The sequence below is a fragment of the Mizuhopecten yessoensis genome, unplaced genomic scaffold (genome assembly GCF_002113885.1).
Source record: "Mizuhopecten yessoensis strain PY_sf001 unplaced genomic scaffold, ASM211388v2 scaffold3627, whole genome shotgun sequence".
In the NCBI taxonomy this organism is placed as follows: Eukaryota; Metazoa; Mollusca; class Bivalvia; order Pectinida; family Pectinidae; genus Mizuhopecten; species Mizuhopecten yessoensis.
This window is the reverse complement of record NW_018405139.1, coordinates 1,622,638-1,640,324: the sequence shown is the minus strand read 5'-3', so window position 1 is coordinate 1,640,324 and position 17,687 is coordinate 1,622,638. Positions and strand designations below refer to the sequence as shown.

The 17,687-nt window shown below is 34.5% G+C and overlaps 2 protein-coding genes across 3 annotated transcripts in view; one reads left to right on the top strand and one right to left on the bottom strand.

The window, feature by feature from the left end:
• Window positions 1–17,687, bottom strand: part of LOC110447868 — a 42,259-nt gene that overhangs the window by 22,378 nt on the left and 2,194 nt on the right. For both annotated transcript variants that reach the window (XM_021493831.1, XM_021493833.1), the window contains exon 2: window positions 17,396–17,463. In XM_021493831.1, coding sequence (XP_021349506.1) covers window positions 17,396–17,463 — 68 coding nt within the window. The remainder of the gene's footprint in view (window positions 1–17,395; window positions 17,464–17,687) is intronic.
• LOC110447867 (neuronal acetylcholine receptor subunit beta-3-like) lies at window positions 8,919–11,135 on the top strand. Its single transcript, XM_021493830.1, has one exon. It carries the CDS (start codon window positions 9,000–9,002, stop codon window positions 10,416–10,418), a length of 1,419 nt encoding a protein of 472 aa, XP_021349505.1. The 5' UTR covers window positions 8,919–8,999; the 3' UTR covers window positions 10,419–11,135.

Below are 17,687 nucleotides of genomic sequence, written 5' to 3'. Positions count from 1 at the left end.
TTCATGAAAACTTGTTTTTTGTGAGTTTGCCTTGGTACGCCTTTAATAGTTTTTGATCGACTCCCACAGTCGGGAGGCTCATGTTTCGGTTTTCTTAACGATCTAAACATTATTGAAAAAATATCATAATTTGCTGTCCGAGATAAAGGTTTGCTGTTACTTTCTAAGTGAAAGATTGGTTAACGCTAAAGAATCTTCATGAAGTTTGGCCCTGGCGATTAACAGTAACAAACAAAAAAAGATTATTTTCTTAACATTATTACCTGTGGACGTGTTTCGTTGTTAACCTAGTCTGAATACCACTTAACAAAAGAGTAAACACTCGTATATAATCGTAACAGTGTGCAGAGATATTATTTCGACATTAGATCATTTTTTTGTGCTATGTTTACCGTGGGAGTCATATTTCAACGAGACTATGAAATTAAGTTAAAAATGCTCGCACTGCGATACAAAGAAATTTAAAATCGTTCAACACGGACGTAAGTTCACTTTAAAGTGTACAAACAATGTTCACTGCGAGCAGATTGTCATTCCTTAACTTCTTTTCGTTTCACTGACAAAAAATCTCTATTGGCTTATTGTCTATGTTGAAAAGAATCGAACCAAATACACATAATCACATCTGAAAACGAAATTTAAGGACTTGACAAGGTTTTCATGAGAGGCCCAGATAAACTATTTAATAAATACAGTATTTCATAAAAACATAAACCATCACAAGTCTGCCAGGAGAGACGCAGTTTATTCCCACGGGGTTTCTAACAACCAGCTGGAAAGTTTTGTCATCAAAATCAACAAAAATATTGTCAACCAGCAGCTCAATCATGCTCACATTTTTTTCATAAATATATTTATCACGGCCTTTGGCACACCTTTCCACAAAATACATTCCAAATATGCATACAACATTGAGCTTGGATCTATGCTGCCCTACGCCAGTCTTAGAAAAACAAGGTACCATAAGAAAGCAAGAGGCCCAGAGGGCCATCAACGCTCACCTGGATATCTAAGGAATCATGGAAAAATATTCTCCAAATAAGATCCAAGGGAATGGGCCAGACCCCTAAGCCAATCCGTGTAGCATATCTGTATTATATTTTTCATGCTCAGCAATTTTATGTATGGTTATGGGGTCAGGATCTCAACTGTTTCCAAGCTGGGACTCAGAAACTAGGTCCCTTGGGTTGTGGCAGGACCCCAGGTTCAATTGTAATATCAATTGTATAAACCATTAACAATGCAGATATTCCATCTTTAGTTAAAACATATTAGTTTCATTCCAAAGTCTAAATATGAAGCGATTTGGTGTGTTCCTAACGTTAGTATGGCTTACGACCTCTTAGTTACAACGCTTTTTTACGAGCTATAGCGACGGAAAATAATACCTACACGTATTTATGCATAACATGCATAAAACTTAATTATTCAAAAGAACCTGTGTGGCAAGACCCCAGTGTCAATTGTAATAGCATGACTGCATTCATCTCCTCATGCGCAGCATTTGTATATAAAGTTTTGAGGTGGGGATCTTTTTTCATTTCGAAGTTATGACCCAAGGGTCATCATGGAAGCATATGTGCATTCGTTGTCTTATACTCAGCAATTGTATATATATGGTTATAGGGTGGGGATCTCAACTGTTTCAAAGATATAACCCAGGAACTAAGTCCCTGGGGATGAAGAAAAACCCCAGGGCCTATTTTTTCATCACGATTGTGTTTATCTCTTGCTGCCCAGCAACGCTATATATGGTTTTGGGGTGGGGATCTCAACGGTTTCAAAGATATAACCCAGAAACTGAGTCCCTAGGTGGGGAAATACCCTAGGGCCCATTTTTACACCATACTTGTCTTTATCTCTTGATGCCCAGCTATGCTATATATAGTTATCGGGTGGGGATCTCAACTGTTTCAAAGATACAACAATCCATAACAAACAATGTTGACCCCAACCTACCACTTGACCACTTGACCCCAGGGACATAAATTTCATAAATTCAAAAGAGAGCTAGGTGATGAGTAATTAAATGTACCATTACTCTCTGCTACTTGAAAGAGTAGAGAAAAAGATTTTTAAAGACTATCCCATTTTTTTTACCTATTTGGTCCCGCCCCTCAGGCCCCTGGGGTGCAGCCCCATAAATTTCATAAAGTCATATCCCCATACATGTCCTAGTGATGTACCAAGCCTAATTTGGTCAAAATTAGCCCAGAAAAAAACGAAGAATACCTTTTCCCCCCTCAACAACAAACGGATGCATAATAAGGCAAAAGGGAGCTTACTCCTACAATATTCGGTAAAGGGCGCTAAATAAATGTTGTATATTATTTATTATTATTATAAAAGAACTTATATGTATATTTCAATAAATGTGGGTATTACTTTTAAGGTGTACCATTGTATTTGAATTATGAAAAAGTCGTCAGGAATAACCGTACGGAAACAATAAGCAATGAAAAAATATACAAACTTATAAATATTTAATTTCTTGTATATAACAGGTAACCGCTTTTTCATTAAATCGATTATTGATATTTTAGTTAATCCTTTTAAGTATTGCCGTATAACACATTTCAAGTGAATCCGATTTTGATATAACTTGGACTTAGACAGACCGAGCAGGTAGATCGCACCTTAACCCCGAACAATGCAGATAGTCCATCTTTAGTTAAAACATATTAGTTTAATTCCAAAGTCTAAATATGAAGCGATGTGGTGTGTTCCTAACGTTAGTATGGCACAACCTCTTAGTTACAACGCTTTTCTACGAGGTATAACGATGGAAAGGAATACCTACTAATTTTTGCATTAAATGCATAAAACTAAATTATTTCAAAGATCCTGCGTGGTGTAACGTATCACCACAGACATCTGCATTTGGTATGTAAATATGTAAATATGTGTAGTATTCTTTTCTACCTTGCTATACTGCATTTGGTATGTAAATATGTTAGGTATTCGTTTCTACCCTGCTTTACTGCATTTGGTATGTGAATATGTGAAGTGTTCTTTTCTACCCTGCTATACTGCATTTGGTATGTAAATATGTGAAGTATTCTATTCTACCCTGCTATACTGCATTTGTTATGTAAATATGTGAAGTATTCTTTTCTACCCTGCTTTACTGCATTTGGTATGTAAATATGTTAGGTATTCGTTTCTACCCTGCTTTACTGCATTTGGTATGTAAATATGTGAAGTATTATTTTCTAACCTGCTATACTGCATTTGGTATGTAAATATGTGAAGTATTCTATTCTACCCTGCTATACTGCATTTCTTATGTAAATATGTGAAGTATTCTTTTCTACCTTGCTTTACTGCATTTGGTATGTAAATATGTTAAGTATTGTTTTCTACCCTGCTATACTGCATTTGGTATGTAAATATGTGAAGTATTATTTTCTAACCTGCTATACTGCATTTGGTATGTAAATATGTGAAGTATTCCTTTCTACCCTGCTTTACTGCATTTGTTATGTAAATATGTGAAGTATTCTATTCTACCCTGCTACACTGCATTTGGTATGTAAATATGTGAAGTATTCTTTTCTACCCTGCTATACTGCATTTGGTATGTAAACATGTGAAGTATTCTTTATCTACCCTGCTATACTGTATTTGGTATGTAAATATGTGAAGTATTCTTTTCTACCCTGCTATACTGCATTCGGTATGTAAATATGTGAAGTTTTTCTTTTTCTACCCTGCTATACTGCATTTGGTATGTAAATATGTGAAGTATTCTTTATCTACCCTGCTATACTGCATTTGGGATGTGAATATGTGAAGTATTCTATTCTACCCTGCTACACTGCATTTGGTAGCTAAATATGTGAAGTATTCTTTTCTACCCTGCTATACTGCATTTGTTTTGTAAATATGTAAATATGTGAAGTATTCTTTTCTACCCTGCTACGCTGCATTATTTGGTATGTAAATATGTGAAGTATTCTATTATACCCTGCTATACTGCATTTGGTATGTAAATATGTGAAGTATTCTTTATCTCCCCTGCTATACTGCATTTGGTATGTAAATATGTGAATTATTCTATTCTAACCTGCTATACTGCAGTTGTTATGTAAATATGTGAAGTATTCTATTCAAACCTTCTATACTGCATTTGGTATGTAAATATGTGAAGTATTCTATTCTAACCTGCTATACTGCATTTGTTATGTAAATATGTGAAGTATTCTATTCAAACCTTCTATACTGCATTCGGTATGTAAATATGTGAAGTATTCTATTCTACCCTGCTATTCTGCATTTGTTATGTAAATATGTGAAGTATTCTATTCTACCCTGCTACACTGCATTTGGTATGTAAATATGTGAAGTATTCTTTATCTACCCTGCTATACTGCATTTGGTTTGTAAATATGTGAAGTATTCTTTTCTACCCTGCTATACTGCATTTGTTATGTAAATATGTAAATATGTGAAGTATTCTTTTCTACCCTGCTACACTGCATTATTTGGTATGTAAATATGTGAAGTATTCTATTATACCCTGCTTTACTGCATTTGGTATGTAAATATGTGAAGTATTCTTTTCTACCTTGTTATACTGCATTTAGTATGTAAATATGTGAAATATTCTATTCTACCCTGCTATACTGCATTTGGTATGTAAATATGTGAAGTATTCTATTCTACCCTGCTAAACTGTATTTGGTTTGTAAATATGTGAAGTATTCTTTTCTACCCTGCTATACTACATTCGGTATGTAAATATGTGAAGTATTCTTTTCTACCTTGCTATACTGCATTTAGTATGTAAATATGTGAAATATTCTATTCTACCCTGCTATGCTGCATTTGGTATGTAAATATGTGAAGTATTCTATTCTACCCTGCTAAACTGTATTTGGTATGTAAATATGTGAAGTATTCTTTTTTATCCTGCTATACCGCTTTTGTTATGTGAATATGTGAAGCATTCTTTTCTACCTTGCTATACTGCATTCGGTATGTAAATATGTGAAGTATTCTTTTCTACCTTGCTATACTGCATTTGTTATGTAAATATGTGAAGTATTCTTTTCTGCCCTGCTATACTGCATTTTATATGTAAATATAAAAAGTATTCTTTTCTACCCTGCTATACCGCATTTGTTATGTAAATATGTGAAGTATTCTTTTCTACCCTGCTATACTGCATTTGGTTTGTAAATATGTGAAGTTTTTTTTTCTACCCTGCTATACTGCATTTGGTTTGTAAATATTTGAAATATTCTATTCTACCTTGCTATACCGCATTTGGTATGTAAATATGTGAAGTATTCTATTCTTCCCTGTTATACTGCATTTGGTTTGTAAATATGTGAAGTATTCTATTCTACCCTGCTATACTGCATTTGGTTTGTAAATATGTGAAAAGTATGAAGTACTCTTCACTCCCTTCTGTATTGTATTTGTTATGTACATGCTCAATCTACTGTATTGGGTAGTGGTGAATATTTTATTTTTCTGCTTATTTACATACCTAATGCTTATGTCTATTGTGTCGCAGGGACTGACACCTAGGCCTTGAAGCCCCGCAATTTACAGTGTTGTTTATTTAATTTAAATTTTATTTTTATATAAGATTAAACTAAAATTGAAGATATTTTCAAGGAAAATTTGCATCGAGACCAAGGATTCAGAAACAAGACAATTCATACAAACAGCTACATTGTCTAATATCGATGGCAAAAAAAAAAGTATATTGGCAGATTTTAAAAAAGCACCTACAATGTATCATCCAAGCTAGTCAATGTCGAACATTCGGGACAGACTTGGGGCTTTAAATACACTATAATGGATACATAACTTGTCGAAATTAAGAAAAATATTAAAGTTAAATTTAAAAAAGGCAATGCAAACAACGCCACACTTACTTAAATAAAAGGGATTAAAAAAATCGTATGTATGTATTTGGACTAGGGACTTATTTATTCAACTCTCATTTAGGTCAACAGATGTATATGTATGTGCAGATGCTGCTTCAGCCTTCTTTGTCTTGAATGAGATCAGAATATATTCATGGAACCAGTAGCTTTTCTCTGTCTTAAATTAAAGATTTTTCTCATATTTTCCCTTCATTTGAGATTTTTCTTAGTCCTATTCACTTGAAGAAAAAAATCGTTCATGTGTGCTTAACAAGTGCTAACACATTACAGCCTTCGTCATACATGTATATATATATATATGTTCCCTCATAACATTATTTTTAATAACCTGAACGCACAATCAGACGTTTTCTGTTATTTTTATTTTGTTTCCTTCAAAACATAAGGAGACCCTCTTCAGTGTTTAGAAGATAAAACATTTTAAGATTTTGACCAGATATATCGAAGCAAACGTTATCTAAGAAGGCGTGTAGAGGAATCAAGGTGAATATCGTGTAAATATTCAGGTGAAACAGTATTAATTGACTTGCCATTGTTTCATACATTTTTTCATAAAACAACACTTGCCTATTGTTGTTAAATATGATGGCACTCAGAGAACACCCCGGTTTGATGTGGTGGAAACATAAAAAAAGAATGGGTTGTGTATATAAAAGTGTGCACACGCATGACTGGAGATCAGATCAACACCAAAGGGCAAATGCACGACATTTGTGCTGTTTGTGTAGACACGTACTCGAAATTTAAGAGATAACGATCACTTTCGTTCTCTGCATTTTTGGAATACACCATGACAAAATCGAAGGCGCTCGATAAGCTACGGTATTGGATTGGTTTCAGGTAAAAAAAAACTGACCAATCGTTTGGCTGATTCCTGTCTTTTGAAGATTACAGAGGAGCGACAACAAGCTTCAAAGTGTTACGCTGCCGCGTGATTCTTACTATTCGAGGAAGTCGTAGAGAGCTTTCGATTTTGTCTTGAGATATCCCGGGAGTGCAGAGAACGTGAGAGGGTGTGAACCCTGGAAATTCATGGATGGTGTAGAGATAAAATTGACCATCAACATATGGGTTGAACACTGTATTTAACGTAATCAGTCACGTCTATGTCAACTTCTATGAGTAGGACGCTGATGTAATGGTGGGATCTATTGTACGATTTCATCTCGAAACCTCTTAACATTAATTTCATAACTTCAACGTTTACACGTGTATGCATTAATTTCGGAAATAAGAAAATAAAGCTATATTACCATGTACGAAATGTATTTCCTATTAAATTGTATTTCCGTTTAAATTTTCCTTTCTTCATGTTTTAGAGTTTTAATAAGGGGTTTTCTTACAAAGATGTATTCTGATGTTTTCTCTGAATCATATACTTAATGTCCATACATATTTGGATTAATATATTTTTCGTATTAAAATTAGTGCATATGAGCCCAACGTCCACTGCATATAAAACCACAAATGAGCCATATTTGGATTAAACAACACTTGAATATTGTTGCGAAAATATTACGCCTTAGAAAAAACATCGAGTTAATCATTTTCACAACGAGCTCAGCAGAAGTACCTAGGACAGACACTGTGCAGGATCTTTACCTCATCATACAAAGGCCATCATCCTCCACTAGGTCTTCCCTGGGATTCAGGATCCACAAGGAATTGCAATTTCTATGAATGATGTCATTCTATATTTACAACACTATTATTTTACAGCTAAAAAAAAAATACCAGCGTGAAAACCGAACAAGTAAATTATAACCAAACATGAAAAATATAAATAACTGAAACATTAGAGCGAAATTAAATAAAATGAAGCATTAAATAAAGGAAGTTGAAAGCGGATTTTGTTTTTGCCATATGTGGTGCGCATTTTCGACGTTAGGAAAATTCAGGAAGTCATTTTACAACTATCATAGCTTAAATGTCAAATTAAATAAGACACACAACTGCTGCAAATTTGACATTGAAGACAACTGTATGTTTGTATATAGCACTTACTACACATAGTGGCACTGAGTTATTTTTGTTTTGAGATTATCTTAACAAAAAAAATGCTTTGATCTTTAAATATTTCTGCCATTAAGATCCTATAATAATCAGGATTTAAGACAAGGCAATATATCCCGCCTTACTTTACACTTATACACGGGTTTTCGATGTAATATTACGTATTTACCATAATTTGAAATTCAAATGTCCAGCTGTACATTCAACAGCCGGAATGACTTCTGAGGTTAGCCTTAGCAATAGTTAGTGCGTTTTCTTTGATATACAAAGTAGTATGTGAAAAAAAACCCAGAAATATATAACTTCCATTACTATAATTTAATCAAAACATCATTAAACCATACATATATAAAACAACAAATGTTTTGTTTACATGTGTAAATTGATAGCGAGACATTTTAGCTTGTGCGTCTTCAATTTTTATTGCAGAATTCAGGAGTAGTGATTTATTCTTGATTATTGCACCAGCGTGATGGTCTCATTGCATAAAAATGTATGTTAAGTGCTGTGAATATGATGTTCGCAATACCACGAAAAGAGCAAATGTAATGCTGACGAAGATACAGAATTAAAAAAGGCAGAATGTGACTTGTTGATATAGACTTTTTAAGTACTGTAAACATATTTATCTTTCATCAAAATTATTAAAATTTAATGTTTCTTTGTTGTTATTGATAATTTCTCGAAAGAAAAATGTTTACTTACAACTGTTAAATAAATGTATCTTCCTGTTCACTTAATGGATGTATACGAAATTGTCAATCCTTAAAGTAGTAACTGTTTCAAATAACGATACACTGTGCAAACCCAAGCGGAACATCTTACTAACATTACAGGATCCATCATAACATATGTATAAACTAAAACCTCGTTTTCTGTGTAGGAAAGGTGAGAATGAGTCATGATGTTAAACACGCAGTTTTGCGTTTATCGAACCACATCAAATGACGTCCACCCACTTAAAGTCACAGTCGAATAGGTTGACGTGTGATGTTGTCTATAGTTACATTTTTTGTATCAACTTATAAATGTGTCTAAATCAGAAGTAAGTGCATAGGTGTTCAGAACATTGTGTTCTGTGTTAATATGGGCTTCCTTCAATTTGCCATGTACTTCTGTTGTTTTCTTTCGTTGTTTAATGGAATAGACAATGCCGCAACACGACAAGATGTACAAAATCTCCATACCCAGCTGTTAACCAACTATAACAAGGATTTAAGTCCGAACAGTGCCCAGACGGACCCCGTCGCACTGTATGTAACATTCAACTTGTTCTCACTGCAAGAATTTGACGCTCTTAACGGGAAATTGTCCATTCTTGGATCTTTCGGCCTTAACTGGAATGACGACAGAATTGTCTGGAACCCACAACAGCACGGGAACATTACCGTTTTACCTCTAGCCGAGGCCAAGGTCTGGTTTCCTTTCGCTGTGGTTGGAAAGCCATACAGTGAATTAAAACGAATCGGGGTGGACTTTGTCAGGGTGATATACGGGTATAATGGAGATGCCTATTGGGAGGTTCCTAATTTGTTTGAGATTTCCTGCATGGCCAATGTTGCGTATTATCCTACAGATCGGCAAATATGCGAAATTTTCTTCATACCGACAGGATATATTCCAGGTTTCTTTTCGTTGCGTCTTCCTGAAGGTTCAATATCTAAAACGAACTTCACCGAAAACGGGAGCTGGAAAATCCATTCATCACAAATGAGTATAGAAAATATAGCTGATGGTAGTGAAGTAATCAAAATGGTGCTAAAGTTTGAGCGAAGACCACTTTTCATCATTCTGAATTTACTTCTACCTATATCAGTAATATGTTTCCTAAATGTATTCATTTTCATTTTGCCCCCTGAGCCAGGGGAAAGGTCTGCGTTTGGTACCACGATACTTTTGTCTTTGACCGTATTTTTATCAATAGTATCAGATAAACTGCCAAGTTCTTCCCAGCCTCATGTACCTCGCCTCACAATTTACCTTCTTATTCAGCTCCTGTGCAGTAGCATTACAGTAGTGATGGCCATATTTGGACTTCGGATTTATAGAATAGCAGCGGATCGACCAATACCTCACTGGATTCAACGATTGATAACCAGTTGTACCCGACAGAATAAAATCGGAGAAATGAAAAGGAATTCTTTACCTCATGGTGAAGATAGTAGTGTTGGTAGTAGTGAACAATTTTGCAGAAAGACAGAAGCTGGATATTTTATATATACTGGTATCAGTGGAATATCCAGAGATAACCGGAATGTCATGTTTAAGAATAATACTGCGACTCAACAAATCAGTGAAAATTCGTTAGTTCGCTCTGTTTCGCGAACTGGTCAGGATGACATATCAGATGGACAAGACAAAGAAAACACAGGTCGTCAGTTAACCTGGGACGATGTTGGTAAATGGTATGATAAGATTTGTTTAATAGTTTTCATTATTCTCAACTTCTGTATTATACTTTTTGAAATTGTTGATCTGATTATTTACTTGAAAAGTGAATTCTAACTAGATAACGATTTCATTACCTCCTTTTGTGACATTGCTTGTATTCTGTATGCATACTACTACTTTGTTGGCTCCTTCCTAAGGTGTTGTACTCGGAGATTGTATGGTCAACCATAAAGTAATATTTAAATATAAAATTCAGGTATATAAATGTGATATGTTTGATGATAGTTATTGCCTATCATCACATTGGTTGAATCATTTAGAAACATCAGGTCAATATAATACATATTCACTTTATGACGTAATTTATGTTGCCACGTCACAATGCTCTCGGTCAAATGCAGTACCTTGCATATGTTCAATATTGTTTATTGTTTCATGTCTAATATAGCAATTGGGGAATTCTATTTCGGTGAATATGTGTTAAATGGACATAAAAATGATATTTAACTGGACTCGCTTTATCCAGTCCATTTAACCGCATATTAACCTCAACAAAAAGTCCTAAATTGATACTAGTTACCTAGCATACTTTTTGCAAGTAAGGCCTATTGTTCAGTAACGTTAATGTTGTTTACTTGTACGTGTGACTAAGAAACACTATATTTAATACGTATAATTTTAAATATTTTCAAATTTCATATGCTTGTATAGAAGTCATATGGTCCACACAAACACATTTGTCTGAAAATTAATGTTGTATTCTTGTCAATACACGTTTACACGATATTGTTTTTTTGTGTGTGTTGTTTTTAATCATTTTAAAATTATTGCAGGAAAAAATCTATTAAAATATAAAATCTTAGTTTGTGTTGCTCTCTTATAATTCATTTTTGATTCGTGTACGGTTTACATTCGTATATTGTCTTACATTGTCAAATGAAAGGAATCTATATAGGTATAACAAAAGACATAGATCACTTGAGTTAATTTATGAAGGAACCAAATCAGATATCTACTGCATGTATGAAACACAATGGGACTGTCCATGGTAGTAAGAAAACGAGAACAAACTCATTAATTGTTTAGGTACAACGAACAAACATCTTATTATGACGAGTTTCCTACTGTCGACACACCTGCTAAGAGCGTGTTTCACATTTGGTTTTTATTATGTAAAACGAACGTGTAAAAGCTATAAATTTGAAAGCTGTATGACGAAGCTTAATTCATTTTAGACATGCTGTATCTGTTACTAATATTTTATAGGTGTTATTACCAGTGTGTGGGATAGGGTCGCCGTTCATGCTCCATGTTAAACTTGATGATATATGCCATTGATAAATGAAAACATCAACAGTTAAAACACCAACAGTCAGAAACAAACATTTACGTGGGATAGGTTCAGTAATTACAGCGCTGCCTGCTCAGCTGTAAAAGTTTGTGGCTTTAATTCTAATTTACATGTAGCGTCTTAAATACTCACCAGGCAATAAAACAGATATAATAATTTCAGAAACACGTACATTTTTTCATATAAACACCAATCTGATAGCACTTTAAAGCTTGTGAAATGTGTTCCTACCTCATGCTACCATTATCAGAGTATCCATTTTAAAAACATCATTTACCTATTTACACATGACGACCCTCGAAAGTGAACAAATGTATATCAACATTAGAGATCTCTCGTAAGCGGTTTAAATAGGTTAAAAAGAGCGTTCCTGTCACGAGTCATGTTTTCTTTACTTAAGGCATTTCCTAAATATAATAAAATTGAACCTACAAACCAATAGAGTGACAGTTATAATCAGATTTATACTTGCAACAAAGAAGAATTTAAAAAAATTAACTGTGTTTTTAAGTTTAGATAATCTTTCACAGACCACTATAACAATTAATAATGGCACCTGTCACATTGAAATGACGTTGTTTTAGAACACCAGTCAACAAGATACTGCACATTTTTAACTCAGTCAGATATTTTATACACTCCCTAGTCACGATGTTCTCTGACAGGAGGTCAGTGCGTTCATGAATGTTAACTCATAGAGATGCACTATGCGTTTTACATGAAAGCCTCTTATGGATAACGTTTCTCTATAAAAGTGAATGAACACTAGCAAATGACGTTCGGATCTAGATGGGCTTTGATGATTTACAGATCTCATCCCTTGGTTGGGAATTTCCTTATCAAGGCGTGCCCAAAGGTGTTAAACAATATGTTTTCTTGCTCTAATAAATGTTTAGGTTACATGTCAATGTTTGCACAAGTGCATGTCGTATGAATATTGTTAATTACTAAGACGGACAAGGCCAGACGCTTCACGATTTTTCACTTTATATATATAGATGGGAGAGTCTATCAGGTATGTTTACCTTTATAGTTATGCAGGTAAAATATCTACATTGTATGTCTCTATAAGCACAGAGAAGGGCTGACTGCAGTCATTGTGGGTTGCCATACTAAAAATGGATATAATTATTCATAACTAATATGTTTGAAATCAGTTCATTTGAATAGCAGTTACGGTATGAAAATCCATGATTCAATCAGAGAGAAGTAACATAAACAATTATACGTATATATATGAATATGTTTTGAATCCCGTTGCATACTTACCAATTTTAGGGCAGTTATTCAACACAAACTAAAACGTGACTGTCGGACGGACAGATATACCAAAATTAACATTCCCTATTTCCTCAAAAAGGCAAGAAATAAATATTCAATTTTTTCGTCAAAATTCGTTGACTTTGCCTTCTCCTATTCGGTAAAAAAAAAATCATAAGAGTTTGGAGACATTTAGCATTAATTGGTCTTTGCTCAAAATCGTCCCTGCTGGCGACCTCTGAAGGATGATCGGTTTTTATATATATGTAAGCGACATTAGTCATGAACGCAAAATAAATGCAAATATCATTTTTCATTCAAACCACCAGATATAACTACTACTACTACTGGGAGAACAAATACTGTAAACAGGGAAAATGTTTGCCTTGTCAAAAATTCACCCTTTTTACCGGTAAATTTCCATAGACATTTATCCAAGCATATTTCTGGCCATAAAGTGGAAATCGTTTAAAGTAAAAAAAATATTGACGCCCTGGATGGTCGGAAGACGGACGTCGCGCCATGGCATAAGCTCGCTATGCCCTTCGGCCCAGGTGAGCAAAGAAGCCCGTCTACCAAACTCTATGGTGCTATTGACATGTTATAACTCTGATGAACTATTATTACAACTTTTATACCATTAAATCAACTCCAAAGTGTTATAAAAAGATACAAAATTTTACTGTCATGGCATACTCGTCATACGGTACTGGTAAGAGTCACAGAATTCAATTTTTAACATACTGTACAAGAAAGATTTCCAAGGTTAAACTAACACTTGGTATAAGTAATACTAAATAGAGATTCCGCGCCCTGTTATTGGCAGTCAGCAATAGTATAATAGACCTAGTAGCTCCTTTCAATTAATACCAGAGGGAATGAAAACCTATTTACCTCCAGCTGATGTATTTAAGTGTAAAAATGTGACAGACATTGAACCCAATGTGATCTGTGATCATACTTTGGTAACACGTTACATGAAAAAAGGGGTCAAGACATTTCAATTTAAAAAACAATATATATATTTTACAATATTTCTATTATTTTTCCCGAAAAAAAACGTGTTTTAGTGATTTTACCGCTGTTTCGATGAATCCGTAGACTAAAAATCACCTTTAAAAGCATTTTTTTTTTTTTTTAAAGCGGTAGAGCAAAAATTAAGGTTCTTTTGAAAAGAGAAGTAGTGGAGCAAGCAAGGAGTTAAACTGTATCATATACGTAAGTAAGTATAATGTATAAGAAATAGTCTAATGAAATAACCATGGTACCAGAATTATTTGGATGTCGCTGTCATGACAAGCAGACGGAGCCTGGCTAATCTATCTTATTAAAACCATATCTTGATCTACGCTCCGTTCTGTAAACTACACTCTGCTATGTAGTTTAGGGAACGAGACGCAGGTCAAGATATGGTTTTAATCAGATTGTGGTTGGCCGTGAGACCTTAAAGTATACTATTTTATTTATATATTTATTTTATTCTACAAATTACCCTCATGTCTAATTGGCAAGAAGCTCTCTCATCAGCACATGACCTTTGATTCATTCTTTGGATTTAATGTATTCTACAGGATCAGATACAGCAAATCAAGAGAGTTTAAAATGGTTGGGAAGGGACCATGCTCCCCGAAATCCACCCTTCAACCCCCGCATACACACATACACAGATTCATTTTGTGTGTTTCAGAGTACAATTTACCTTGTTAAAAATAGATCTAGTCAAATCTTGGTTATTTCAATATTGCTCTTTTTTACTTTTGGAATTCAACAAGTGCCCTATGGTTGCATTCCACACCGTATTTTCAAATAAAACTTTAGATGCCCCAAATTATGTAGGTTGCTAGATCGCTTGACGGGAAATGGGAACATGCCTGTCATCTTGTGCGGCTAGTTTAGCTTCCCCAATATTGACTGATCAACTACTCGGTGCCAGTCAAGACCATCTCGTGGTGGCAGAGTACAGTAGAAATGGCTTGACCCTAAAAATAAAGGGCATGTCTCGGATGAACATGGAAAGCGGATTCATCCTGCACAACACACCTACATATATATATATATTTATAAACTACATTTTGAATAGGTGTTTTTTAGAAGAACATTTTTTTTTCAAAAAGTGATTTCCCCAGATTTGGGACTTCTGAAAACCATGGTTACCACATCAAAAAACACCAAAATATGCAAAAAATCATTATTTTTTACCCAGAATTTGACCCCCGCGAGTAGAATTGTTTTTCTTAAAACCTGTCTGAAATTAAGTATCGCCTACTCGGTAACAGAAATACTCACGTTTTAGCATTGGTCATTCCGGTGGATTTTTCACAATATTTACACATGTGCTGAGTACAAAAATAGACTACCTGAAAAGCTAGCTTTTGTTGTGTAGACACAGATTCGTAAATGCCCAAAATTGTAGTCTCAAACCAAATTCGACTTTTCTTTTTTTTAAATTATGAAGCCCACATAGTCCACTTCATCATGTATATGCCAATTTTAGTGCTGATTTTTTTTTTAAATTTTGATACATGTTATATTACAGGGGTTATTCATTGTATAAAAATATCACCCATGGCCACCGTACGCTACTGTACTCTGCTACCTTATACATCCCTTTTTTTCCCCCAAAATTCAATCAAAACCTTTTAAATGTCTGGAAAATGACACAATGAACAAAAAGATGTATCCGTTTCCTTTCTCACTTTAAAAGTGACCGAGTAATATGAATTCTCCTGCTAGGTGATTTTTTACCAATTCTGCTCTCAAACTACCAACAAAGGGAGGTAATCTGAAAAATTAAAACTTGAATAACTTTGTAGTTTTCAGGAATAATTTTTTTTTTGGGGTAAAATATGATGCTTTAAGATCATGTGCATGTGAAAAACAAAACAGAACAGTGATACAAGGATGTTTCTGTCTTGTGTGATGACGTCATAGTTACTGTGATGTCATCATAACTATGACGTCATCAATGGGCATATGTGACATCATCAAGGCTCACTGATATCAAAATGAATACCAGGAAACCCATCACAACAACAAACTAGAAACAGACACACTTCCCGTAACCGATGAACAGCACAAAACTGTCAGATATTCTGAAACATCAGACAAATGACACCATAGCAACCGTTGTTTACTTTCCTCGCCTAGAATTGACAGTGACCCCAGACATTGGTCATTTTACATATTTCACTAGAAAAAAAAGTTTTCTTCAGCTGTAATTATGGAAATAAAATTTATTGACATTATTGACTTTGTTAATTTAATCTGTAAGCTGAATCAAGTGGAAAAAAACATATAAAATAGTGTAATTAGAATGAAAACAGATATTTTACCCATTTTCAATAAATACAACTTTATGTGTTAGTTACCATGGATACCGGGTGCTGAACTAAGTGAAACAGACTGAAATCTGGTCTGAATGCATCAGGAGATAGCCTGTTAATTATTTGTTGTTTGGTATCAACTTTACCAATTACACAATTGACACATATGTGATGAAGTGTGAAGTGCCTGTGAAAAGGGCGAGTTAACCCCTCTTTATACATTCACAGGTAATAGGCTAGTGACCTATATATTGACCTTTATATGTAACTTTTTAAACGTTTTGAGTAGTTTTAAGCAATAATGAATGAAAGTGAAGCTGAATAAAGCATAAAAAGGCTTTTTTTCAGAAAAAATCAATGTCTGTGTGTATAAGGTGGCAGAGTACAGTAGAAATGGCTTGACCCTAAAAATAAAGGGCATGTCTCGGATAAACATGGATAGCGGATTCATCCTGCACAACACACCTACATATATATATATATTTATAAACTACATTTTTAATAGGTGTTTTTTAGAAGAACATTTTTTTTTTCAAAAAGTGATTTCCCCAGATTTGGGACTTCTGAAAACCATGGTTACCACATCAAAAAACACCAAAATATGCAAAAAATCATGATTTTTAACCCAGAATTTGACCCCCGCAAGTAGAATTGTTTTTCTTAAAACCTGTCTGAAATTAAATATCGCCTACTCGGTAACAGAAATACTCACGTTTTAGCATAGGTCATTCCGGTGGATTTTTCACAATATTTACACATGTGCTGAGTACAAAAATAGACTACATGAAAAGCTAGCTTTTGTTGTGTAGACACAGATTCGTAAATGCCCAAAATTGTAGTCTCAAACCAAATTCGACTTTTCTTTTTTTTAAATTATGAAGCCAACATAGTCCACTTCATCATGTATATGCCAATTTTAGTGCTGATTTTTTTTTAAATTTTGATACATGTTATATTACAGGGGTTATTCATTGTATAAAAATATCACCCATGGCCACCGTACGCTACTGTACTCTGCGCTACCTGTTCAGCAGTCTCACAACTAATCCATCATTTATCAAGAGCACGGCAAATTTTCCCAGGCATCTTAGACCATGACATTGCCATTACAAACTCGTATACCAAACCAAAAAAACGTTGTCAGGAAACCAACCTACCTCACAACTTGTAATCTTGCGCAGAACATCAAGGGAATGTACGATATTGGAGACAGCCTTGACAGCCTCTGGAACACAATTAAAGCGGTCGAGTCCATTATCCCTTTCAAACCATACGAACAAAGAAATACCTTACCTTGGGTTAACAACAGACGTAAGAGGCTTCTACAGAAGAAGCGCCGGTTATAAAAGTGATCGCAATACTCAGAAGGAATGTGAGCGTGGTTTCAGGCATGTGGAGTGGGCTTATCGAAACAAAACTATTAATGAAGGCTTTGCTAACAACAACAGC

Excerpts from the sequence above, each read along its gene's own strand:
- LOC110447867 (XM_021493830.1), top strand. The coding sequence starts at position 9,000 with ATGGGCTTCCTTCAATTTGCCATGTACTTCTGTTGTTTTCTTTCGTTG.